At 37.8% G+C, this 27,466-nt stretch overlaps 1 protein-coding gene across 2 annotated transcripts; it reads left to right on the forward strand.

The window, feature by feature from the left end:
• The first annotated feature begins 2,485 nt into the window (after window positions 1-2,485).
• FUT9 (fucosyltransferase 9) lies at window positions 2,486-27,466 on the forward strand. 2 transcript variants are annotated; one of them, XM_058836121.1, is made up of 3 exons: window positions 2,486-2,551; window positions 3,231-3,324; window positions 26,379-27,466. In XM_058836121.1, exons 2-3 carry the CDS (start codon window positions 3,258-3,260, stop codon window positions 27,464-27,466), a joined length of 1,155 nt encoding a protein of 384 aa, XP_058692104.1. In that variant the 5' UTR covers window positions 2,486-2,551; window positions 3,231-3,257. The 2 variants fall into 2 exon arrangements, with proteins under 2 accessions (XP_058692104.1, XP_058692105.1); XM_058836122.1 differs by lacking the exons at window positions 2,486-2,551; window positions 3,231-3,324 and adding an exon at window positions 18,932-18,972.

A 27,466-nucleotide genomic window follows, 5' to 3' on the forward strand; every position in this document is an offset into this window, starting at 1 on the left:
TGTCCTTCTAAGGGCATTCAAATTTTTTTTACCAGTAAGTCATAAATTTGGGGGGGAGAGGGGGGGTGGTAGTATAAGTTTGCACTCTTACTTTGCTCAAAACATTATTTAACATACTTGCTACATGGCTTAGATCTGTCATTTTCACTTGTCATGCCCAGTGGCTGTGATGTCCATAACTGTCATTCAATAACATGAAACTGTACTTTTTTGCATCCCTCTATTATTTTCTGTGAATTTAAGACCAGTCATACTGACAAATGTTTAATTCCCCTCAAGCCTGATAGAAGAGATTACAGTTCTGTCCTGAGAAGGCAGTTTTCCTTCATCACAGTACAATTTACTTATATTTTTGCATGGTACTAATACAATTTTAAGTTACAAAGATTAAATTATTATTTTAAAAAAATAAATACAATAAATAAGCAAATAATAAACAGCAATCTTTATTTCATATTTTCTAATTATTTTATTGTGTTATTTCCTTTACCACAACACTTTCACAAACCATTTTTGGATCTATGTTTATTGTGGACAGTTTTTATTTTCCTGGGGGTTTTTTTATTTTGTTTTGTTTGTTTGATTCATTTCATGTTTGTAAAGGCATGATGGAATTTATATCTTGAGCTTGCACTTGCAGTATTCAAATAAAAAGCTCTTCACTCTATGCAGCATCCTAGGTAGTGACACTGCCCTTTAGATTTTTATTTTGAAAGAAGGTAAAGAAGACATGTGCACACAAGAGTTCTATATACACTCTTTTGCACCCTGTTTATAACAGTTCAGGATCTATAATACAACTTAGTCTATAGTCAAGGTATAGAATGTTTCTGATATCATTGCATTTTATGCTACTCTTCATGAGAGTACATCTATGCAAACACCACAGAGCAGGATTAAATGTAGATGGGAAAGTGTACTAATCCCCTAGTTTTGTTGTGTTGTTACATATTTTGTGTGAAAGAATTTTCTCCATGCAAAATAAAATCATCTTTTATAACCAGGAAGGATACATGCACCCTCTCCTAGTTTATGATGACAAATAAATCAGGTGGGAAGTTCCACTTGCTTAGCTGAATCACATATTTAAAGAAGTTGAAGATCTTTGTCAGCACACACCAACACAAAGTAACAATGCACAAAGTAAAGCAAATAATTACAAGAAAATGTTTTCGTTAAAAAGACCATTAACCTCTCTCTGTTGGAAATTATGTAGGAAATTTTTGAAGATATTTGTTGGCAATTACTTGTTGATTCAAAATAGCAGTACTTGTTCATCACAAGTATTACTCTGTAATTTCTCTGAACAATTCATCAGCATCAATTAGAGTGCATTTGCTATCTATATAGCCTTTTTCTTGTAACTACTGCTTGAGAGGTTTGCTTAATATTCTCTCTGGGGTACCCAGATCCAGCAGCTGTGTGGGCCAGACGTGTGCTTCAGGAAGTCATCACCTGCAAAACAAATCTTTTTTGCTGCCCATGAGTGTATTCACCAGCTCAGTCAGAAGCAAAAAGTTGTGGGGTTTTTCCGTTCTCCAGGACCTGCATGCTAAGCCTGAAGACAATGAGCTCCATGCTGATTTGGGGGAGTTTTAAGCCATTAATTTGCAGGAAATATATTTTACCTGGAAGACACTCTTTACTTATCTTTCTGTTGAACTGGCAGGTACAAGCCATGGAGATAGACTTGAACATTATCGTTCTCTACTGCTTTTGAGTGTAACTTGGGCATTAATTACATGTAGAAGACCTGAGAAGGATTTTACATTTCTTGCTCAATACATTTCAGTCAGGGTAGTTGTTAGATACAGAGCTATAAAAAGTAAAGATTTTTGTACGATAAAATAGCTGGGTAAAAATATCAGAGCTTGGTAATAGCAAAAGAATGTTAATCATTCATCACACTCTGCAATCCTATCTGTATTCTCTCAGAAGATATAAATACTAAACTATTAAGGCCCACAATCTCTCAGCAAGTTGACTCTCATTATTTCCATTTTATAGAAAAACTGCAGGGCACAAAAATTAAATACTTTGGTTAAGGTCACAGAGTAAGTCTGCTGAAGATGTGCAAATAGATTCAAACTGCTGATTCCCATTTTGGTTTTTTAACCGAATAAGTTTTTTTCTGCAACATTTCTCCCACTCATTAAACATCTCTTGCATAGTTTAAATTAGGATCATCAATAAGAAGTGAAGTTAATTACCTTCTCTCTTTTTTAAAACTATTTGCTGATTTTTATATTGATAGATTCAAGCAGGTTTTCTCGTATGTTTATAATGGTAAAATATGTAAACACAAATATGAAAATAATCATGCTGCTTTTTCATGTTTTCATGCCAATAACACCCACAGCAACTTTATTAAGACAAAGATTATCAAATATAGAGGTTTAATTGGATTCTGTTTTCAAATATATCAAAGCCCTAAAAGACTAGTATTTACACTCTCCTTTATTTCTTCTTTATAGGTAAGCTTGATGTTATGAAAATTAAGTCAGTTGTTTGAACCAACAAAATTTCTGCATTTTTCTGGTGAAATGGGAAGGTAGATTTTCACAGTATGTTATAAAATAATTTCTAAAATCTCATTTTCAAAAGCAAGTACAAGGCATGGAGAAGGCAGAATTTGAAGTTAGGAATGTTAATTTTTTGTTATAATACCCAGAATCTTAAGTAAATTCCCCCTGCTGTATTATTTGAATTTTTAGGTCCTGACATAAAAGTAAAACATTTGACCTACAGGCATTTATGGAAATATTTCATATAGAGCCTACAGAGCCAAAGTCTCTTTGACGAGGACTTAGGCAACAGCTTCATATTAAGTTCAAATGTTTAGGCACCTCTGGGACATTCTACCCTCTCAGCTGCTGTGTAAGCTTTCTGTCTCTGGAGACCTCTTCATCCAAATTGTTGGTGAAGTCTCCAGCATAACAATCCACACATTGGCTCCTTGGCTCTGAGGAAACCATAGACCTTTCTACTGAGATACCAAAAGCCTGGGGACATCTCATTACCCTCCTACGATTCTCAAATCAAAACATGTTCTCCCTATAGTTTGTCTTACCCCCTCACGGTTTTTTGGAAGATTACTGAACTTCAGTTAAGTTTATAAGTCAGCATGGAGAGTGAGAAAGGAAGGATAGCTAACTGACATGTAGCTGAAAGCTCTGACTTATGATGTCACAAGATATCCTTAAAATGTGTTTTGTCTCATTTTAAAACAGATATTTACCCATTCTGCAATCTGTCACATGAAGCTGCTGTATTCTAGGATGCATCACAGATGGAAGATTTTGTCTCCACAGCCACAATGTTCTGGTGAGAATCACATTCTATTACAGTAGTCAAGTATTTAAGTCTCACCTGTGATGCACAAATACCTTAATTTCTGAATTCCTCCTTACAGCTTAGTTGTTTCTTTCCTGGAAGATAATAACCCAAATCAAACACAGAAGGTATTTGGATTTGATTCTCCTATTTCCTAGAACAGCATTTAAGACATGCTCCTTATATTCCCCACCTGCCAATCCAGAAAGAACTGACCCTACTTCATCCACTTGACTCTAAAAGAGGATTAATAACTCTACATCCCTAGAGGAAATAAGAAATAAGCATCTAATCTCCCTAAAAGACAGCTATTTTGTGAATTACTTACTGAGCAGTCTCCCTCCTTTAATATGAAAATAGATTATGCAAACAATTTAGAAAATATGCCTAACTTTTAGAAGATTGAAGTCCCAATTAAAATGTCTAGGTTAGTTTTGAAAATATTGATGGATTTTTAATACATATAGATGTCAGGTGATTTTAAAAAGCGTGACCTTATTCCTTTCATTAATAGGTTGCCAGTGCATTTCACCAAGCTTACCATTTTGACTTGGGACTCTGTAGAATTCTGAAATATATAGCTCAAGCTTAAATTACACTTGTTCTCAAAACCATTAGAACATACTAAACAAGGAATTTAATGTGCCCATCATTATTAGACTCGCATAGTAAGAGTTAACTTTTTTTCTGTGTAGAAGAGTTAATTTCATTAAGATTCTTTATATCTATTAAATTTCTAGTCCAAAGTTAAGTGATTTTTTTATACTAAATGTAAAACAGTTATAAAATACTTTGCAAGAAGCTTTAAAAATCTAATTTTGTATATGTCTTTGCAGAGAAATGGAAACACTTGCTGGCACTTAATATTTAATCTTCTCATTTTCATAACACCTTTTTTTAGCTCTTTTTTTTTCTTAGCTTCAGCAGAGAATGGATTCTGAAAGAAAATACAAATAAGAGTCTTCATTCATCCTTCTTATTCTTATACCTAAGTTTATAAAACAATATTGTGAGCTTACTAAAAGCATATTAAAGTTATAATAGAGAAAAAAATACCTGCGATCACTTTGGTAATTCATATGTCATTAAAAAGATAGCTCTTAATTGGAAATCATGTTTTGGGGAAATAATTTGAAGTAGTTGAGAGAAGAAAACAGAAGAAGAAATTTGGGATAACTTTTGCCTCAGAGACAATGGAGTCCACCACAAACAAAAACTTTTAAACTTTTAAACCTGAAAAATAACCTTTGTTAATGAGTTTTAATAGCAACATGCTACAATGGCATAACTACACTAATAATGCAGTAAGAAAGAAGTTAGCATGGGACAGAATTCTATAAATAATTTTTATTCTTTTTTCTGTTGTGTAACTGCTGAAGTCTACGTGTTCTTACTGATTTCTTTGGGTTTAGATCCATGCCAGCTTAAAAATCATTTGAAATATCTCTGAAAGTAATGAATGGATGAACAGAGATTGCTAATTCTACTCTACTATCAAGTCTCTAAACATACAGTATACAAAGGGAGAGAAAATGTAATAATAATAATAGCTCTACTGCATATCAGCTTGGGGTATATTTGCCTAGTCTGCTTTTCCTCTGTGCCCATCATGTTTATCCTTCTTCATATCACCTTGAGACTAAAAACTGCTTTTTCCAAGCTTTGAAGTCATACTAGAATAGGAACTGTATTTTCTCAACTTAAAAAACTTGTTGTCAATAAAAGAAAGTGCATTACAATCTTTCAAACAGGAAATCCTTTGCACACAAGACCCATGCTGTGTATTACTATTACCTGTACATGCCTCCTGTGAGCAAAGTTCTGATCCCATTGCCCTTTTGTGTAAAGTAGTAGAAGTGCTAACGAACTGTGATTCATGAGGACTGACACAAGCTCTGTGCTGCATAAGATCTTTGCTGCATAGTGGATCTGGCCATACTCAAGTGACCCACCTCTGCTCCATGTTTCTTTTCAGGGCATCAGTGCAGTCAAGTCCCCCCACCCCACCCCAAAACAATGCTGAAAGGTTGGATACATCAGCTCAGGAAAATTGCAGCTGGTGCTCCCATGATATCTGAACAAAAATTATTTGTTTTGGTCTTATTTGGAAAGCAAACACATTGAGGCTATGATCTGGTGATCTGGACCTACCAGAGATGCAAATCAGAGTTTCTTCTGCAATTACGACACCCTACTTTGTGCACTTGGCATGATGCTGAGATTAGGAAGCAATCTGATAGATCACTTTTTGATTTTTGCTTTTCCAGTCTGCTGAATCTCATCTGCGCTGATTTGCAAGCCCAAAGCTGTCACAGATCCCAATTACTCACTTAAAAGAGGATTCAGTCAGTACAAGGGAAACAGTTACATGACATTAGTTACACGATAATTTCTGTATCTACTTTCAGAATGCTGTACAAAGAAGGTGAGTCTCTTTAACTCCATTTTCTGTTTGAGGAAACTAAATCAAGGCATAAGATCTGACTTGCCAGTGTGTCCATCAGCTCTTTCAACATTCAAGAAGACCAAGTAAAATGTCATCAACACTCAAGCTTATAGTAGGTTGCTCTCATTTCTGTCAAAAGTGCCAAAACAGCTTCTCTTTTATGGTAGTCTAAAGTATAGTTGTATATGTAAAGGAATTAAATGATATATTTAAAGTGTAAAGAAGTTTACAGTGAAATAAATCTCTTCTTTTTAGCGTAGAGGGAGATTTTATTTATGTAGCAAAAATCTTTCATTTATAGCAAAATTTAATACCAGACCAGTCATTATGCTTTCTGCAGTTTCTTAAAAAAACAGGTTTGTTTACAGGTAACATATCTGGCTATACCAGGATTTCCAAACCCAGGCAATTGCTGTAACAGTCAGCAATCCTTTGAGAGCACTGCTGAAAAGTGATACCTTGATTAAGTAGTAAGATTGACAATCTGACGAAAAAACTGTGGAAGGGACTAGAATGTGAATGGAAGCTCCATGTGCATTTGGGAAGACTTGTTGCAGATCAGTGCCCTTTTCAGAACAGACAGCTTTGGAGGTCCAGGATGAAGTTTTCACTCAGGAACAGATTCTAGATCTGAGAGCTGTGTAAGGATCCTATTTTTTTTTTTTTTTTTTTTTAATAACAGAATAAGGAGACACTTTTTGCTATTTATAGCATAAGTAGCTCTGAAACCTTTTTTTAGACTTATATATATATTTCCACAGAAATAAAAGTTTTGTGTATTTTTTGCACAAAATAAGTGCATTCTTCATATTTCACATTTTAGGAGTAAGGACAGTGCTGGAAAACCACAGTCATTGTTTTCTTCAGCAAATGTGCAGACAGCAATGTGTATATCCAAGTTTTTGTTTCACTAGTGTTCTCACTGGTAGAGAAGTCAAGAGAGGATAGGAGTGTAAAATTAATGGTTCATTTTAGGAGAAAAACAAAAAAAATAAAATGTGCACAAAATACCACACATGAGAATTTACATAGCCCTAACATGCAGTAAAACAAGACACAAGCATCTAATCATTGGTAAATGTCTCTGAATTAGAGCAGTCATTCTGTAACAGTAATAGAGTTAGGGCTGTTCAGACCATGTTCATTCCACATCTCTGATGAGTTCCAAATCACAGAGAGTATCACTCAAATATTTTTCTACTCTGGGTCTACTCAATTGCTAAAACAGTTCCTAATGAAGCATTGTAGCCAAGTGTATCCAGCCCAACTTTTGCTCCTGACACAAAATAGTCCACAGTCATGGTTCAGACACATGTGACATCAAACTAAGAAAAAAAATTAGAAAAGGTAAAAAAGCGCATTTGTTCAAGACTATTTCAAATCTTCCATGTTAAGAGCTCTCTGCCTTGAAAGACCCAGCAGCAAGTTCTTTATACTCTATAGGAAATAGCAGTGAAATTTAGGAGCTGCTTTCCTACAATCTCCTAATAGGGTTTTTTGCAATCATTACTGTATTTTTGTTCTTGGGGTAGAGCATATTACTTTTTCAAGCCTTGCAGTACAATTGTGATTCCTAGAAATGTATATCCTTGGGAAAACGGAAGCTCTCTGAGCTCCTGAAGAACTCAGGAATCTCAGGCTTCCTGGATTTAGGTTTACCATGAAATTGAATCAAAATACAATGGTGAAAAAATTTTTAATGATTTTATGGTGTGGGGTTTTTTTGTGTGCATGTGAATTCCTATGCATCTATGCAAGCATACAGGAAAGATACTAAAAGACAGAAATTACATTGGTTATGCACTTTCTTTAGCATCCTTCAATGTTATAGGGTCCCAAGAGTGAGGTGCACTGAAGTCTGGCAGTTCTCATCCATGTTTAACTGCTCCTCAGCAGCTGTCTAATCCAGAGCAGTTCACAGCATAGGTGTACTTTCCTGCCAAGTTTAGGTGTTCAGATCTATGTTCTATATTTTGTCTGGGAAGTTGAACAAGCTAGGATTATTCAGAGTTGTTGTTCAGCTGTTTGATTGCAGTAATGCTACTTCCCTCATCACAGACATTTTGATTGGAAATCTGCAGTGAGAGTCACAAAGGACAATGTTGATGTAATTAGGATGCTAAAATGACAGTGACAGAATGTTAGTTCCGTCTAGAGCTGTGGGAATGACATTCAAATAGTGGGTTTCATACTCTGTATTTACCACCGAAATACACCTTCAGACTTATGATGCATGATAGCAAACATCTGCCAACCTTATTGCAGAGAAAGCAGGGCTTATTATTCAGTGAGTAACAACAGCTTTCAAAGCAAAAGGCAAAGTGCTGATCATTGAAGACCAAGAAAGTCCATATTTGCGCTTCCTCTATCTTTTTGTCCTTAGAAAAAAGTCTATCTATCTATCTATCTATCTATCTATCTATCTATCTATCTATCCTAGCCTATCCTATCCTAGCCTATCCTATCCTATCCTAGGAGATTTTTCCATTAAAGTTAAAGGGAGAGGGCTAAGAATTGCCTTCACTGTATCATTTATTTATTAATCTTCTCTTGCTTTGCTTTATCTAAGTGATTTAATTTCTTGGCAGCTACAGAAGGAATTACTTTAGTGTGTTGTACTCATTTAGATAATAGTTTCTATGATGTAGAATCTAAATGATTCTACATCATTCTGTGTTTGGTTTTTTTTATTATGCTGCTTTTTATGGCATCACAGCTTGACCAGTTTGGAGTATAGATAGATCAGGACTAGGTAGATGTTGGGCCAGATGCAGGGTCTGGATCAGGCATGATGAGGAACATGGGAAAAAGCAGCTTGGTTCAGAGCATCATCACTGGTCACGCTGCTGTCACCTGCAGCCAGTCTTCCAGAATATCTGAGAAGCAGGACAGTGAGGAAACTGGGTTTGGGAGCAGACAGAGCTGAACACAGACAGAAGAACATAATGCCTCTTATTTCAAATGAGGTATTTGCATGGCAATCTACACAAAGCCTTCAATCACAGGTCCAGAAAGTGTGTGCAAAATAAAGTGTTATACCCAAATTAACGAGGTTTTTAATTCATGTTCATTTACTGGGTGACAATTGCACCTGGAAGTGTCAATGATTAGATCCTGCAGTAATTTTTAATTTGGATTGTCTGGTGTTGGGGTAATGTTGGGGGTTAGGTGTCCTTTTTTTTTTAAGTTCTGTCTTGCCCGTGGAATTTTTACCCATTACTTGTGGGGACAACCTAACCGTGGGTACTTGGTGGGTGCTTGACAAAAGACAAAGAGTTTGGCCCGGGGGATAAGGGGGCAGGAAGAAAGGAGGGTGGGTACAGTTTGGCAGGCTTTGTTCAGCTTCGGAGAAGGACACGCTGGGTGCAGAGCTGTTGCAGTGGGGAAGAGGGAATTTCACCACCACCCAGACGGAGCTGCTGCTTCTTCTCCTTCTCCCCTCTTTGTTGGTGGCCTCACACCCCCTGTCCTGCCGGGACGTGTGGCAGTGCCAGGCACCGCCGCGGAGCTGCTGATCCACGTCATCCACCAGCCCAGGATCTCAGCTCATCCCTGCTGATCCACCTCATCCACCAGCCCAGGATCTCAGCTCGTCCCTGCTGTTCCAGCTGAGTGTTCCTCAGAGCCCTGCAGGAGCACCAGGACTGACTGCCCGAGGAGTTTGTGAAAACAAAGCCTCTCCTCCATCCCGTCTCAGCCAAGAAAGCTGTCATGGGTTCTGTTTTGTTGTTGATGCGGTAGTTATTGTTGTTTGCTTGCCTGGCTATACTAGTAAAGAACTGTTATTCCTATCCCCAGATCTTTACCTGAATTTGATCAAATGCCCTTGATTTCAGAATTATAATAATTCGGAGGGAGGGGGTCTACATTCTTTCATTCCAAGGGAGGCTCCTGCCGTCCCTAGCAGACACCTGTCTTCTAAAACCTAGACAGGTAACAAGGGCTAACTAGTAATGAATGAGTAGAGTGAGGCTGGTATGAAATGCAGGTAAGATTAAGAGACTACACAAAATGTCAGGGATGTAAGGCACCCTGCACCTTGTCTCCACGAAAGCAACTTTAGCACCCTTAGCGTAAGCACTCGTAGGCATGAAAATTAATTCTGCATAATAAAAACATAGCAAAGCCACGATTCTTCAATTCTGTTCAATAATACAGAATAAATAGCACAGTAGGACACATATCAATTGTGTCTTTAATAGAAAAATAACTATCAAGAAACTGCCTCTGTTCTGCCATGTTTACTCTGAATGAGTCTGGAGATCCTGTCTCTTCTGCAAATTCTCGAAGTCTTAATGCTTCCAGTTCTTTAATATTCCTTGTCTGACGACTGAAAATGTTTCCCCTTTCTTAGAGGAACAATACACAAAGGAAAGAAAATTAAATGCTTCCAAGTCTTTTTCTCCCTTTTCTCATAGATCTTTATTCCACCAATTTCCATGTATGAAATAATTGTTGTTGGATTAACATGCTGGGCCCTATCAAGAGCACTCAGAGTTCTGCTAGTGTGTCTTAAAATATGGAAATGCACAGTAAATAAAAAAACTCTAACTGATGACAAAGGATAGGAAAAGAGGAATTGGCAGTGTTATTTGGATACTTCAGTGAAGTGGTTTGTATGTTGCTGGAGCGGACAGATTTCCCTAGCTGTTTCTAGCTCTGAGAAATTGAAAGGTTCTGACATTGCTCCAAAAAGGAGTAAAGATGAAAAGAGGGTCAGAAGAATTATGAAAAGGGAACAGTAGAAAAAAAATAAAGGAGAGGCAGTTAAGAGAGCAGATCAATCTATTAGTAAGACCATGACATTTGAGGTTACAGCCATAAGGAGACTCAGAAGCATCACACATGTGCGAGTTCAGGTATAAGCTCTTTAAGGCCGGTCCTCTGAGGTGCCTTTACCTGAAATCTTAGGGGACACTGGGAAGCCTGGGGGATGCTGATACTCCTGCAGGCACTTTCTGCTAGAGCAACAGTTCTTGGATTGTCTCCTGCTAGAAAATACTAATTACTCAGGCTATGTCTGTATCAAGGTGAGATACATTTCTTCCCCTCTTACTTTCTTTTAGAACGTGATTCAGTCCTACAGCTCATGAGAAGGATGTGATGCTGTTGTCATATCCCATCCTGGCAGCATATGATGATGTGTATCTCTCCCCCAGGCTTGACAGCAGAAGAAATCTTGCAGCCATTTAGTGAACCTTAGTGATAGCTGGGATGATTTTTTTGTCCTCTGCTAATTTTTTGTGATATTGAAATGTTACCTTTTTGTTCAGAGCAAAATTGAAATCTTTCAAACTAATCTCTCCCTAATGAGTTACTACTGACATTAAAGCATCTTTGGGCTTCCGTGAAAATTTATTTCAAAAAAGACAAAAACCATCCCTGAGAAAATGTTAGCAAACTCAACTTTCCCAAGGTAGATTTTTGTCCTGACAAACTGATAGAGGAAAAGAAAAATTAAACATTTTGTGGTCAAGTTCTTTGAACTTTCATGGATCAAAATACAGTTTTATGCACAATGCATTAAAAAAATCATTTGAGAAGCAGTTTATGAAGAGAGAATAGGGAACAAAGGACACAATTCATCTTGTCCAATGAAAATAAGAAAGTCATTTCCACCATAGTTTATATCTTCTGTCCAGTAAATCTGAGTTTGTCTTCCACTGGCAGAGAATAGGTTATGCTCGCAAAATTTTGGAAAATAAATATTAAAAATTTACTCTTCAGTTCAAATTATAGCAGTGGAAAGATTTCTATTGTTCTTAAATTTTGTAAATCAATCTATTCCAAAGGTAAATTCTGATCCACATTTTCCTGCGTACTGTTATTTTTATGTAGTTTTCCTCATATGTGGCAGGAAAATAAAACAGTGATGTATAATCTAAAAGGGAAAATAAATCTAGCTAGAATAATCATATTATCAACACATCAGCACTGCAAAACTCTGTCGTGCTTCCTTGCATAAAATCACAATTTAAAGTATCTTTCCAGAAGTGTCATGGAGATTATTGCATTTTATTCTCTATTTAGGATTAAAAAAAGTCTTAGACAACCTATTTGAAGTCTCCTAGTGAAGTACTTACAGTTCAGTTCAGCATTATATGCCAGTTTCAGAGAGGTTGAAGTGTAATTTATTTCATTTAACTTTCATCAGCAAGTCAAGTTCATCCATCCAAAACCAGCTTTTCTGGATGCACACATTTCATTTGTTATCATTTTAAGTAGCACAGAGTGCAGTCAAATTCCAATATCTGTCAATCGCACACAAGTACTTTTAAGCAACGTTTTACTTTCTATTTAAATGCTTACACCATAAACATTGAATAAATGCTTGCTTGGCATTCAAACAAGCAGCTTCAAACAGAAAAACTACCTTTAAACTGTACAGAATTTTCTAACTGTTTGATGGGTATCTAAAAATTCTATTTTCCAGTTAATATTAAATTATTTGGAATCTATAAAAAAGTATTCTGCACATGTAGTTACATCTCTAAAAGTCCAAAGTAACTCAATTCTTAAAAATACTGCTCTGATCTTCGTAGCCTCCCTCTTCATTTGTTGTACCAAATTCTACTTACATTTAAGTCTTCCCTTTTGGCATTTCAGAGCATAATTTCAGAACAATAAATAACAAAACCAGATGCTAAGGTGTTGAACATGACATAGGAACCTGAATAACTCAAAAAATAAACAGAAGATATATAGAAAAACCCTGTAAAAGGCTTTATTCTAACATTTTCTTAGAATTTATTATTTTTTTAAACATGCTCATAAATCTTAGACATCTGTATTGGCAACTAAAATGAATCTACTAGAAACAGCTGGTTGAAAACAATTATGTTTGTCTTATCATAACTCAAAACCTTAAAGAACAGAAGACTTGAAAGAAACTGGCTGGTCATATAAAAGAAGTTGATAACAATTACTGATGCTGAAAATGCAGAAAGGGACAGAATACAAATGAAACTTAAACTGGAATTTAAGAATAGTTTATCTTTAAAGCTGTCTATTCATATCAGCTGTATCAATAAACATGCTTCTTTGCTTAATGGTGAGCAAATTCATTTGATTCCCCCATGACATATTTAATCAGAATTCTAGTCTGAGCAACTGCCTTTTGTTCCTTGCTAGACTTTTTCCAGAAATCTAAAGGCAGATTTCCCATCTCCAGCAGTTTATATAGAGGTTTCATGCATCTCATGCTGTAAATTATGTTCAGGATTGCGGGATTCAGCCTGCTGCTGTGTTTCTTGCTGAAATAATTGTTTCAGCGCAATATGTTCTTTCATATCCTCTGTGACAAAAGAGTTAAGGCACATTAGAAAGAAAAATATTTTATTTATCCTATAATAATATTACCTGTCTCTACTTTCTGTTTCCTTTTCCCATCTACACCTCCCTGGCTCAGTGCCCCAGTGAATTCAATGCTCCCTCCTTCTATTTGCCAGCGTTCCCCTCCTTTCTATTTCCCAGGATGGCAGTACTAATGAGTCTGTTGCCTTCTGCACCCACTATCTGTCACATAGTATGTCATAAGGACAATACAACAGTAGCACTTCCCATTGGGAGACAGCCTCCACCCAGGGCCAGCAGCTTGGGCTGTGGTGCCTAAACATTCATAAATTCGTTGTGCGGGTGTGTGAGGGTATGTGTTTGCATACCACATATGTAGAGAGGTAAGGATATGGATACAAAGAAATAGAAAGCATAATTGATAAATTACATTTCAGGGAATCTAAGGAATTCAGTGTGCTACGAATGCCACATAAATAGTGTGAGTGTGTATATATATATATATAAGTATACATAGAAGTATGTATTTATAAAATGTTGCAGGTGTGAAAACTGAGAAACACTTCAAAAAGGTGATTAAATCTTTCCTGAAGTTACAGAATGTGTGTGGCACTGTATGTGTGTATAAGGGAGGCTGTTTATTATTTGCACCTTGTTCCAGCTTTTAGATTCCTTGTGTTCTGACTTACATCTGTCCTGCCGTCTCCTGAGATGCCTTAGGATTTTTATTTCTAAGTTAACTTTAAGAAACACAAAGGAATAGCTTTTGAGCTCTCTTTTTTCTCTTCTTACATGTTGCTGCAATCCACTGAAAGAACAAAACCCAAACTATACTGAAATTAATAGGTTTTCCAGTATTTCTGTGAGCACGATTTCATCTCTGATACTTCTTGTCTTTCATCAAATCCAGCTTTGCTGGTAGAATTTCAACTGTAGTTCTGCAAAAGGGTTGTGTTTTTTCTTATTTTAAAGAGGAAGAGGTCATTGACTTTAATTGATTAAATCTTCCATTTCCTGTACTAATTTACCTCACTCAAGAAGATATGGATATGTTTTCAGAGATTTGATACCAAGATACATAAAAGAGATATCTGATCTGAGTGAATGTGATATGACTACCTTCTGGTGAAGTTTGTTTGAAGTAAAATATTCTATCCCACAGATTCAACTGTTTTGATGCAGATTTAAGAAATAGTTGTCAAATACTTGTTCATATTTTCATGATATTGTGAAATTTATTTATCTTTCCTGAACTTGATTTCCACCCCTCTTTTACTTCACATAAAGCAATTTCAGAAATAATTTTTCTGACTGTGCTGTGATTAAAACTTTATGCTTACAAAAATCCAAGAGATTCTTTAGGGAAAGGCATTTCAAAAGTGAATGTATTGTTATTACTAGAGCAGCATTTATTTTGTTTCTGTGATACTCTTAATTGATAAATTTGAAAGTATTTTATTAAAGGAAAGTAGTCTCACACTATAAGTATGAGACAGAAAGTGATTAGTGCCCAACTCAAATTAATTTCTACTCAACTAAACTCAGGTTAAACTGATAAAAGAGCCAGGAAGTTCTCTACCACTTTGTTCTATGTCCTGTGTTTACCCGGGCATCTGCAGGCTCTCATTGCCCTGGTAAAACAGTGCTGTCCAGCAGACCAATGTGCTTTTCAGTGAAATAAAGATTTCCTAACATTATTATTATTTCTTTTGATTAAATTTCCTTTAGGAGGACTTACAATAGACATGTATTCTAGCAGAAATTCTATTCAATTTGACTGGGAAGAAGTCTTGTGGTACTTCAACATTTGTTTTATGTGACATTTGACCACAACTGACCACAGAGATCAAAAGTTGCCCTCAACAACCACCACATGCTGGCCATTAGGTCTGGTTGCTATCCCAAAAGCTTCATTAGTGCTCCTGGAGCACCTACCTAATGCAGGCAATCTTTTGGGCACCTACAAGTTCAAGACACCACAAACAGTGAAAGAGGCTGCACAGGACAGAACTGGGATGTGTCTTCCTCTAGCCCTCACCAAGATACATCCAGTGCTCTAAAGGACTGGGTCCTTCTTGGGATTCAGAGAGTCCTCCCTTGAGAGCAGGGATCTAGTCCCTTCCTTTTATGAAGAAGTTAGGAAATTACACCTTTTGAAACACAGCCAGAAAATTATTCACCCAAAATAAAGACCAGTTTTTGTGATCTTTCCAGCAATGGATATTTAAACCCACTCTTTCATCTTCTCTTTACAGGGTTGTAAAGTGCATGGGAAGGGAAGCTGATTCTACCTTCCACTTCTGCAGATGTGCCCCTGGGCACAAATCATTAGGGAGTCAATAGGCAGGAGAAAGGAAGAGGTCAAAAGAAAATAGTATTGTCTTGATTAGCAACTAGGCTTCCAATGAGGAGAAAAGAATTGCTCACGTCTATTCCTAAAGCTCTTCACACATTGTAAAATCAACAGACGTTGTCTAGGAGCTAGAAAATCTTTAAGGAAATTGAAATATCGAGGTCTGAATCACTTCAGGCTGAAGAAAGACTCATATCTAATAGGTCATAGCTTCGCTTTCTGCACAAAGGGACTTCATCCTATGCCTGTTTCCTTTAAATTCAAGCAAAAAAACCACAGCTGTTACCAGTGCATTTAAGATGGAGCCTGCTCCTGTAGGCACACCTATATCTTTAGGGCTGAGAGCTGGGGTAATAGCTAGTTTATCGATTTTGAGTGGCCCTTCCTCGTGAAGAATGAGCCCCTTCTGGGGATGTGCTGGCACCAGGCAGCTAAGAGCACAGGAGTCTGAAAAGTAGAGGGTCAGAGAGAGTTTAAGCATGACCAGCACTAAAAGACAAAGGAACAGAGGTTTTCAGGGTTGCAGGGTTGCAGCAGCCTTGATCCCTACCAGCAGAGCCTGTTTCTGGTTTGGGGTTTCTTAGGGCTTGGCATAGCCTAATCAACCAGGGATTTAGGTTCCTCTTAACATTTTTGTCATCAAATTAGTCCTACCCATATTTGCTAAACGGAATTAACTGCATGGATTCTCAGTCTATTTGAAAAGGCAACTGCTTGACATCACTTTTTTTTTACACCAATATATTTAAAGCAAAGGAATGCAGAATTAAGTGCTGCTGACCTCATATCTAGACCCCTTTTAAGTCTTTAACAGTTTATTTCCCTTGCTCTTTTTCTTTCTGCCTGTGTTTCCTCCCACCTATCTCTTCAGACTATCTTTAGAAAGTTACTTTCTGAGTAAGATTGCTATATAAAGACTTTCTTGCATTGTAGGAGCAAAGGAAATCTCTTTCTTTCCACTTTTTAAGTGCCTAGTTTTAATAGGCAGTTGTTCCAGAGAAAGACTATGGGCTGCAAACCTTAAGATGGGAAAAAGACTACTTGGAAAATTGTATTTCTAGGATACAGTAAATAATTGTACATTGAATTGTTACTGTAGTGGCAAAACATTCATTAATTCATTATGGAATTATTTTCTCTGTTAAGAGTAGAATAATGTATGACACTAAAATCCAGTAACTGAACATTAGAATCAAGTGCAAATTGAATATTAGAATTAAACTTAGACTGCAAAAATTTAACTTCGCTTTTTAAGATGCTTAAAAAGACAATAAGCTAAGAAACAGCAAATAGCTTGAGCCTTTTCAAAAGAAATATTATCTCTGGACTAACTGCTGGTCTGCTTTGTACAATGTTTTGTCAGCAGCCTGTGCAGAATATTCTTCATTGCCGTGTTCTAACCTTGAGTTGCTCTCAGAGGCATCAGTGTCTATGTTAACCTGGACTGTAAGTAGTAAAAAGAAAACACCACCTTAGAACATGTCGGTGTTTGCAACTACTGGAGGATTTTTTCAGACAATTGTTCCTTCAACCCATTCCTCTTGTGTATTTGCTATTTCTTCACTGAAGGACTTCAGTTTTTTCAGAAAAAGCCTCTTCAGTGACTTTGTTAAGCTTTGTATTTCTCAGCTTCTTATACTTGTAGTTCCAGCTGTCTGCTCTTCCTTTTGTTATGCACACAAAGAGACACTCCACGAAATTAACGACTGCTTTCTCTCAACTGCAATTTTGTTTTCTCAGAAGAGTGTACAGTTTGAGAGGTTGAGGGATTGTTAGTTTTGTTCGTTTTATACTATACACTATCTAAAATATATATTTTTTTAAAATATGCCTTAATTCTTGTTTTGTCACACTTTAGGTTTTAGGTGATTAAGTTTTTGTTTCAGTTTGTGTGCATGCATACATTTAAACTTATTAGAAAAGCTTCTGAATTTACTTTTTATGAATTTCTTTTTTGCTCTTTCTCCCTGTGTTTGAGTAAAAAGACACTTGTATCAGATCTTAAGTCTTCTGCTCTTGTTTTCAGTGTCCAAATTTTGCAGCATAGTAAAATCTTTATAGTGAATTACTAATCCTGCCCCAGCAAGACAAGTTTTTCATTCAAGAGCATTTTTTAATAATCACCTTCTACCTTATACTTAACAGCTTATTCTTTTGAAATATTTGGTACTACCAACACAAGTAATCTTGAGAACATAGCTCTTGGTGCAATGAAAATGATTGGTGCTGTTTTTCCATGCTTCCAATTAGTGCTGGTGTCCTTACACACACAAGTGCTCTACAATCCATCACTTATTTGAATTGCACTTTTCCCAGATGCAAAATAAGCAGCCATTGTTTCTGGCACTCATTATATTAGAATATGAAGGATTTGTATTCTCTATGCACAGAAGCTAACCTGAAGTTTTTGATGGGCTTTTAAGAAAGCTGGATCAGTGAGGAGTTCTGCTCAAGGCATTAAGACAACTAGAAGAACCTGGATGAGGACTCTTGGCTATCCTGAATCCTCTTGACCAGCACTTAGTTTCTTCTTGGCTCAGAATAGTCAAGAAACCCAATTCTGTTGATTGTGTTTGTAAAACAAATGCCCATCCTTCCATTCTGTGATGGGAAAAAAGTCTAATTTGCAAAGAATATGGACATATTTTTAAAACATAAACCTATAAATGATCACCTCTCTTCTCTGTTAATGTAGTAGTAAATGGCGTTCTCCAATTCAGCCACAGAGTAGATTGCAACAGATTTGAGCACTTCAGTACCTTTCTCTTCTCTCTAGGGCAGTTGTCTCACCAGCAACCTGTATCCATAGCACAGAATATTTTTCAAATTAAAACAAGAACATTGACCTGCATCCTAAAAATACCAGTTATACCAGGACAGATCACAAACCTAGAGGTATAATGAGTCTCTTATGGAAAAGGTGCTGGGTAAGCAGAGAAGTGATATGTTAAGCAGAGATCAGATTATGGGGAATTTATGGTATTTCTTAAAGGCCTCTCAGGCTTTCTTTCTTGGCTACAGAGCTATCTCACAAGTTGTGTTGCCACTGGCAAAATCCTCAGATCTATGAAGCTGCATCTGCAGAAAAAGGCAGCATTAAATCTCAATTAAATTTTTCGAGCTTGCTTATGCAGCAAGATACAGCAGCGTAACTACTGCACCTAGCCTCTAATCATATCTGCACAAACAGCTGGTGCTTAGAGCTCCAGAAGACTTGCTTTGCCACAGAACTAATATGCCCTAGAGTAAGTGTTCAATATTACAAGTAGGCATCCTATGCTTCTTCCTGATTCTGATTAATCTTCTTCGCAGGAAGAGGTGTTTCTTCACTATGCAAGGGAACTACACGTTAGGAAATCAGTCAGGAGCAACTGTGATTTTTTGATGGGGAGTTTAACTTGTGTGCACAGGAATGCCTATGGCTCTTCTCCTGCCACTTCATGCTCCCTCTCTGTTTGGCTTCGCTCACGTCATTTTCACAGCCACTGTGAGTTAATCAGGGCTTTCTGGTGGGCGGGTGGCCATCACAAATACACAGCTTGTGCAGGTATGTTATTCATATTTCAGCTGGCTGGCTGCAGTTTTACAAGCTGGTCACAAAGCTGCTGAAGAGCTCTTTCTGCAATTCTGGCAGAATCAGAGAGAACAGCAGTTTGCTGTTCCCAAACCACATGGAAAGAAGGGAGGAAGAGACCACTTGCTTTGGGAGCACTTTTCTTTGATCAGCTTCATTTTGTGCAGAGCCTTTTCAGGGCTTTTGAAAGAGGCATGGACTGGCTTGTGCTGCATAACTAGGATGAGCTTTATACTCAAGAAGATAAAAAGCTCTTTCCTGACAAGGCAGATAAAATTTGCTACTAAGCCACAGTGCTGAAGAACTCCATTTTCTATACCTAGCACAGTATGAAAAGCCACCAGCCCTTTTGCAGATTGCTGTCGGTCATAAACTAGCTGTGATGTGGACCAGCAAACGTGGAGGTTAAGGTAAAAAAAGGTTCTGTCTGCATGTTACCAAGGCTGGCAAAGCTGCTGAGGTTCTGATCACTTTGCATGCCATTTATTTTCCAGTTGTACCAAGGGAAGGAAAGGGTACCTCCTGTACCCTCTGAGACAAACTTAAAACTCATGATTAGAAAGCAATGCTGCTGCCATGTGGAGCATCCTGAAACTAACTCCAGATTGTCTGGAAAAGTTTCTTGCCAATAGGACTGTATTTTTTTTCATATGTGGCAGTGCTGGTGAATATAGAATCACTCCAATACGGACAGCAGTGCTTTAGCCATTTTCCCCTGCTGTTCTGAGAGACTCTCTGTCCCTGGCTAATGTCTTTTGCTGTACAGTTGGATCACAGTAAGAAACCACTGAGCTGTTGCATAAGCAGCAGGAGAGTGACAGTGTGTGACTGCTATGGAGAGAAGGAGAGGATAGATGACAATCAGGGGGAAGGCTCGGGGCTGCTGAGCCGTAGCAGGATGCTGTGCATTGCACAGCAATTTGGAGAAGGAAGCTGAGAACAGGGATTTTTTTTCAGCAAGCGGCTAAGATTCAGATATTCACAAAAAAAGCAGCAGTATCCCATCTAGCAACTGACAGGAAGGTTTAGGTTTAGCCTCTGAAAATAAGGACTTTGTAGTTGCTGTTGTCCACATAATTTTTTACTTTACATTTTCACTCTGTACCATCTGCCTATTTCATAGTTTGCAAGATAACTTTGAAGATGGGAAATGTTATTATTCATTCTGCAATTCTTTGCAGTTTTAGACTGCCAGTTTGTGTTCTTATTAGGTGCATTTTATAAGAATCTGTGTTTAATGTTATGAGCATAAGGGAGGAAGGAATCAAGTGAGGTCATTCTAGCCCAGCCCTAGGACCTGGGGGCACAATCTGATCTCTCATTGCTTAGTGGTGCTTGTCTAACCTTGTTCTTACCAGTCTCCAGTGATAGGTTCTGCACCATCCCTAAGCAATCTGTCTTAATGGCTACTTGTCCTTGGGGTGCTTTTAGGTAATTTTTCTAAAACTGTTCAAAGTAACGTTTACCACCACTGAATGAAATGATTCTATACTGTTCTCAGAGTGCAAATACACAAAACTGGAATCTGTGGAATTAACAAATAACTCGAAAACAAAGGAGGTGGAGAGGGGAAGAAAGAATGTTGTAAACAGTAGAATAAAAATATGCAGTCTGAGATCAGCAGCTCATTCAGTTTTCAGTCTTTTAACTCTGTGCAGCTCTGTTGAGCCTTTTCATGCTGAGCTGTTTTCAGAAATCTGTGGACAGGCATGGAAGTGTGTGGAAGCAAGCCTGTGTTTGGATGTTGGGGGGGGGAAAAATCCACTGTTCTGGTTGCAAGAGAGGAAGCTTAACTGGGAGCAGTGAGAACTAATTCAAATAAAAGAGAGTACTGCAGTTTCAGAGAGCTAAAGCAAAAGCACTTGGGGGCATGCCCATGCAGCAGTGACTTAGAGATAAGAAGTTACACACTGGCTATCCTGAGGCAATCAGGTTTTCTTTAATACTGCAGGTGAAAAAGCTCCAGCTAATTGGAAGTGTGCTTTAAGAAAATCCAGCTGTTAGCATAAATGCAGATATGCCATGGCCAAGGCTGGTAATACATGCTAGAGGACACAGATAGCAATCTCAAATAAGCCTTCTTTCAGACAATAACAATTGTTTGCTTGTGATTCCTATCAGTACCCACTGCATTCAACTGTACTTTTATAGCCCTGAAGTATCTACCTTGACTCTGCTTCTAGAGGTACCTACCTCTGACACCTCTGTTAACCTTCACCCACTCTGATGGCAGGAGTGATCCTCAGAGACTATCTTGAGGTTAAGTATTTCTACCTGAGGAATCCCGAGACCAACTTGTGGTGAACACAAGGATTAGCCCCGAATGCTTAAGAATTCTAAGGTGTGAAAAGTAACATGATCTATTGTTCACTATTCAGTGTCCATGCTTTTAAGAATCTTTGCTTCATTTTTATTTTAAAATACATTAAAATACATTTTATTTTAAAATTTTCCTTCGGAAAATCTCAGTACTAGACTAGTAATGGAAGTTATACCTCTGCAAGTAGTGATATATTTTGGGATACTGGCAAAACCTTGAGGAACTGGAGAAATTGATGCTAAAAATTCCAGAGAAATAGGCATCATTATTATTGACGAGAAAGGTTATATTTTCTCCCCCCTGCAGTATTGCATAATCAGAAAAAAATCCAAAATATATCTGTACCTTCTAGAATGACTGAGAAGTCCCAATTGCAATGAAAATATGATAAAATTGTTTCCATAAAATTCTCTTTTTTTTTTTTCTTAATAAACATAATGCATTCAAAAAATAGACATATTTTTGCAAGCCTTGCCTGGTAAACTTGGGGTTAACAGGGCTGATACCCCATTACTATCTCCCTGTTTTTGTTGCTGCTAAATGCAGTTGCTTGCTGATAGAATGCCAAGATTTGCACTTTAAAAGAAGTCTTGCTAAGTTTTGTACTGAGAAAAACAGTCTTGTACTGATGAAATACTATACTTTCAACTTGAGAACAAAAGCACCTAGAAAATACTTGCTACGCCACAACACTCTGAAATGCATTTATAACGAAAATATCAAAAGTACAGAATTCTTCCAGCTGGCAGAAATCTCAGTAAACACATCTCTTTGACAAAGTTTTCCTTTCAGACTCTGACATGCATGGGGGAGGGAATCACCAGAAAGGAAATTTGTGATTCTGTGGTGGAAGGAAAGACATGAAAGAGGAAGGGTGAACTAAGGTGACTTGCCTGGATGGCTTGTAACAAACGTCTCCTTAAGTGTCACCTTTATAGTGAGAATTACAGTGGGATGTTAATGGTTATCTTGGGCACAGAAAAGAAGGACATAAATAAATATGGAAAATACTACCCATTTTGGAGATTAATATGGAAAAAATAATCTATGAATTCTAGTGCACCATATCTTTTATGTCCTAGTGGTATACACAAGCTACTTCTCAAAAAAATCCCTTCCAACCCAAACCATTTTATGATGCTATGCAAATAATATTTGTCAACAAGTGCTTAACACATGCCTTCACTGTACTTACTGCTGCCTGCCTGTGCACAGGACTCAGTCCCAAAAGCAATGAAAGCAGAGTTTTCTGGTCCATTCCATAGGTCCCTCAATCTGCCTTGTGAAGTACAGAAATTATTGAGTCTGTTAGCACTTCGTCAGGAAAAATTGCTGCTATTCCTAGTATGCATCTTAATAGTTATTACTGTATTCCACAAAATGGAATACAAAAATAGAACTCCATGAAAAAATCGTGTCCAGCTCCTCAGGGTATAGCTAAGTGGTATTTTTAGGAGTCTGCTCAGGTCCTCTGCTTCCTTGCAAGACTCTCATTCAATTTTTTAATGGGCCTTGCTATTAGAACCCTTTTCCACCATCCCATTAATATTAGTTCCAGAGCAAAGCATGCCAGTGATGCCAGTGCATCTGATGGATCCGTGGGTCTGCATAATGAATGGTTAGTTCTCCGAATCCAAAGGATGCAGGACTGTAAAGGACTATACGGCCCGGATGCAGGTCAGTGTTTTGGTAAAAGGCAAAATCTAAGAACCATGATCCCAGATAAGGAACAGGGACATGCATTCACAGGGCAGCAAAGCCAGGAGAGGAAATCAACCCAGAAGAGCCAAAAATAGGTAAACTCATCTGTTTACCATGGTCAGATGTTAATATTGGTGCTTTGGGTAGCACAAACCACAAGTGATTATCCTCACTTTGGTTCTACAGTTCAAAACCTTCATACACCAATGCAACAGCCTGGACAAACTAGAATTTCAAGCAGAGAACAGAATACATAATATCTGTTCATTTCCTATGTAGTAAGAATTGTCATGTGATGATGCAGGGGTTTGTTATTAGTTAGCAGAAGAGCTTAGTGTAAAATAATCCCTGTCAAAGACTTGAGTCAAAGAGCTTTTAATTGGAGTGTGACTATGTTAACAGGCACAATGTTAAAATCCTTTTCTGATTTTTCATCATCCTTTTCAATCCCTAGAAAATGATCAGCTCCTGTGAATAAACATGTTTCCCAATCTATTGTCCAAACTCAGCTCACACTATCTGTTCAGTGACAAGTTATACCTGTTCTGTGTATCGCTTTCAATAGCACAAAAACAGAGAACAGCTTTACATGAATATTGGCTCAGCCTCTTATTTTTCTCTTGAGCTGCGTCTCCTAGAGCTGTTCAACCTAAATCCCTTCTTCCTTAGAGGTCCCATTCCCTGTAGGAAAGGAAGCAGTCTTAGGCACTCATAGGTCATAACCTTCCTTCTAGACATTTTTTCCAGCAACAATCAACATAGGCTATAAAAAGCCAATGCAATGTTGCAATAAAGCCTCATTTTTATTTCAGAGGGATTTAAACTGATGAGGATAAGTGGAAAAGCTGTGGACACGCAGTTCCCCTCCTTTACTCCCCTCAGGATCATTTTGCTGAAAGCAGAGAGGGCCTGCTAAACTATGTCCTTCAGCAAAAGGGCCTAGACAAAAGCACCAAATTCAGCACACCATATATTCTTTATAATTGTAAGAGGTGTTTGTGCCCAGCCACTGGCACCTGGGGCTGGCAGACAGCCTCTCCAAAGAGCAGCCAAGGCCACCCCATGCCAATTCCAGCATAACACACCCACTGCAGGGCATGGCTAAGCCACAAGGGGGTGGCACCTCTGGGAAAGTGTATTTAAGAAAAGCAGAAGCAGTGGAGAATTAGGGAGGAAACGTGAGAAACAACCTTACGAGCAACAAGGATGGGAGGACGTCCTTCAGGCACTAGAGCAAAGATTCCCCTGCAGCCCACAGTGGCCGGGGGAGGACCCCATGTCGGAGCAGGAGGATGTGTCCTGAGGGAACAGCATCCCATGAACAGCCCACTCAGTAGCTAAGATGTTTTTTTCCCCTGAAGGAACTGTATCTCATAGGAAGGACTCATTTTGGAGGAAGGAAAATGTACGAGGAGGAAGGAGCAGCCAAGAGGAATAGTTGTGGACTGAGCACAAACCTCCATTCCCTATCCCACTGCACTGATCAGGGGTGGGTAGGAGGTATAAGAGTTGGGAATGAAGGAGGAAGCTGAGCCTGGGAAAAAGGTGAGGGGAAATTTTAGTATTTGTCTTTGTTTCTCACTGTACACATCTATTTTAAATGACAATAAATTACATTATTCTGCCCCAAGATGACTCTGTTTAATCTATGACTGGTAAGTGATTTTCCTGTCCTTACTTCAACTCATGAGACTTTCATCTTATTTTCTTCCCATATTTTCTTGAGGAGAGATAATGAGAGAGTGGCTGGGTGGGTCTGGCAGCCAGACAAGGTTAACCCACCTCTATAACTAAAACCAGAATTAAGACCAAATGTCTTCCCAAACCCAGGGGAGATATTGTGGCACACTCCCTTTTCTTCAAGATACAGTGTTAAAGTAAAGCTAAGCATGATGTTGCCTCCTTTTTCCTTTGCTCAACAGTGAATGTGAAAACATTCCTGTTGTAACTGTAGTGCTACACTCACACATCAGTTTTTACTCTCACAAAGGCAGCAATGTGTTATTAGTGGACTTCTGAATCACATTCTACCTTGTCTTCATTCTGAATTTATTGACTTATTTCACAGGTAGGAAGAGATGAGCTATGAATGTGGTTTTAAAGGCCTGAAATTCACTTTCTGCTTCCTTTGACTTTAATTATACATACATACATACATATATATATATATATATATATATATATATATATATATATATATATAATTTTTTCTATGTATAAGGGTGGGGATTTTAATAATTTTTTTTTTGTGCGGCTATCTAGCCAAGGTAACAAAACACAAATAATTGAAAAATGTGAAAAAAAGACAAATTTTACAGTAATTGTAATGCATGGTAGAATCTACAGTGTGCCAGTAAATTCAGAGTACTTTTTTCTGGTAAGTGATTTCCCCTCCTTTTCCCTTGTGTGCCATGGTGCTGCATGGTTAACTTTTTCTAGTTTTAGAACATCTGTGAGTTCTAGGGCTACATTCAGGATCAAGGGTTAGCAATTAACAACCCCTAACTTTGTTAGGTTTTGCAAGAACCACATGGAAGAGTAGTTCTGGAAAGAGATTGATCACTTCTCAGGAGGAAACAACTAGAGACAAAGGAGGCTATATGAGCTCCTCAGACCTATCTCCCCATGGGGAAAAAAAATATCTCACAACAATGCGGAATATTTCAACTTTTTTTAAATTTTAGTACATAAACCCAAAATGAAATATACAAGGACATCTTTTTTATTCATTTCTGTTTATTTTTCTTTATGTGGGAAATATATATGTGGCTGCATAGGAAAATCCTCTATTGGTGCTTCCTCCCCTAGGTATTTTAGGAGTCCTCTGGAGAAGGCATGAATATTCAACCCTATGTAGCCACCAGACATGAACTAGTTTTCTAATAAGAGTCTTATTGATTACACAATTAAAGTTCTAGTCCCTTCCTTTTTCAGTCCTCTAATCCTGTGTCCTCCACATTCACACAAATACAAAAGCAACAAATCTGCAGCATGTTATCCTTTATGCAGACACAAGGATAGAATTAAAGGGCAGTTTTGTCTGTCTTCTGTGTTCCAAATGCTCGGCCTAGGTTCTAAGCAAAAAAACTTCTCAATATATACTGATTCACCAAGTATGAGACATATTAAAATCCTGCTTTTAATTTGTCAGTGAGCTTTTAATGTGGAGAAATATTGTCACTTTGTCATGGTGTGCACGAACCCATGCCCTCTCCACTCAAAGGAAATTTCTGAGGTGGCAGTTCAGTTTTATTGAAGTACTATCTAATGTGATATCTGACTGTTTTGACAGGACGTATATATGTAATTTAATATCTGATATTATTTTCTCTCTTTCTCTTGGTTTTTTTTTTCTCAGAGCAAATTATGACATCGACATCTAAAGGAATTTTCCGGCCATTTTTTATTATCTTCATTATCCTTGGTTGTTTCATGGCATTTATATTAATTTATATCAAACCAACAAATAGCTGGATTTCTGGTCCTATAGAATCAGCCAGTTCAGTCTTGAAAATGAAGAACTTCTTTTCTTCCAAAACTGATAATCTCAATGAAACTACTGTTTTGATCTGGGTGTGGCCATTTGGTCAGACATTCGATCTAACATCCTGCCAAACCATGTTCAATATCCCTGGGTGCCATCTGACTATTGACCGCTCGCTATATAACAGATCCCATGCTGTTCTCATTCATCACAGAGACATTAGCTGGGATCTGGCTAATTTACCTCAGCAAGCCAGGCCACCATTCCAGAAGTGGATTTGGATGAACTTGGAGTCTCCAACTCACACTCCACAAAAGAGTGGCATTGAACACCTTTTTAACCTGACCCTGACTTACCGGCGTGACTCAGACATCCAGGTGCCTTACGGCTTCATGATGGTTGGTACGAGTTCCTTCACGTTTGAAGTACCAAGTAAGGAGAACTTGGTCTGTTGGGTTGTGAGTAACTGGAACCCCGAGCACGCTCGAGTCAAGTATTACAACGAGCTTAGCAAATACATTGAAATCCACACCTACGGACAAGCCTTCGGAGACTACGTCAATGATAAAAACTTGATTCCAACCATCTCCTCGTGCAAATTCTACCTTTCCTTTGAAAATTCAATCCACAAAGATTACATTACTGAGAAACTTTACAATGCTCTTCTGGCTGGATCAGTACCAGTTGTACTGGGCCCTTCCAGAGAAAACTATGAGAATTACATTCCAGCAGACTCTTTCATACATGTGGAAGATTTTCTCTCCCCCAGAGAGCTGGCAGAATATCTTCTGATGCTTGACAAAAATAACAAGATGTACCTTAGTTATTTCAACTGGAAGAAGGATTTTTCAGTGCATCTTCCTAGGTTCTGGGAATCACATGCATGTCTTGCTTGTGATCATGTGAAAAGACACCAGGAATACAAGTCCATTGGAAATTTAGAAAAATGGTTTTGGAATTAA

Source organism: Poecile atricapillus, chromosome 3 (genome assembly GCF_030490865.1).
Source record: "Poecile atricapillus isolate bPoeAtr1 chromosome 3, bPoeAtr1.hap1, whole genome shotgun sequence".
Classification (NCBI taxonomy): domain Eukaryota; kingdom Metazoa; phylum Chordata; class Aves; order Passeriformes; family Paridae; genus Poecile; species Poecile atricapillus.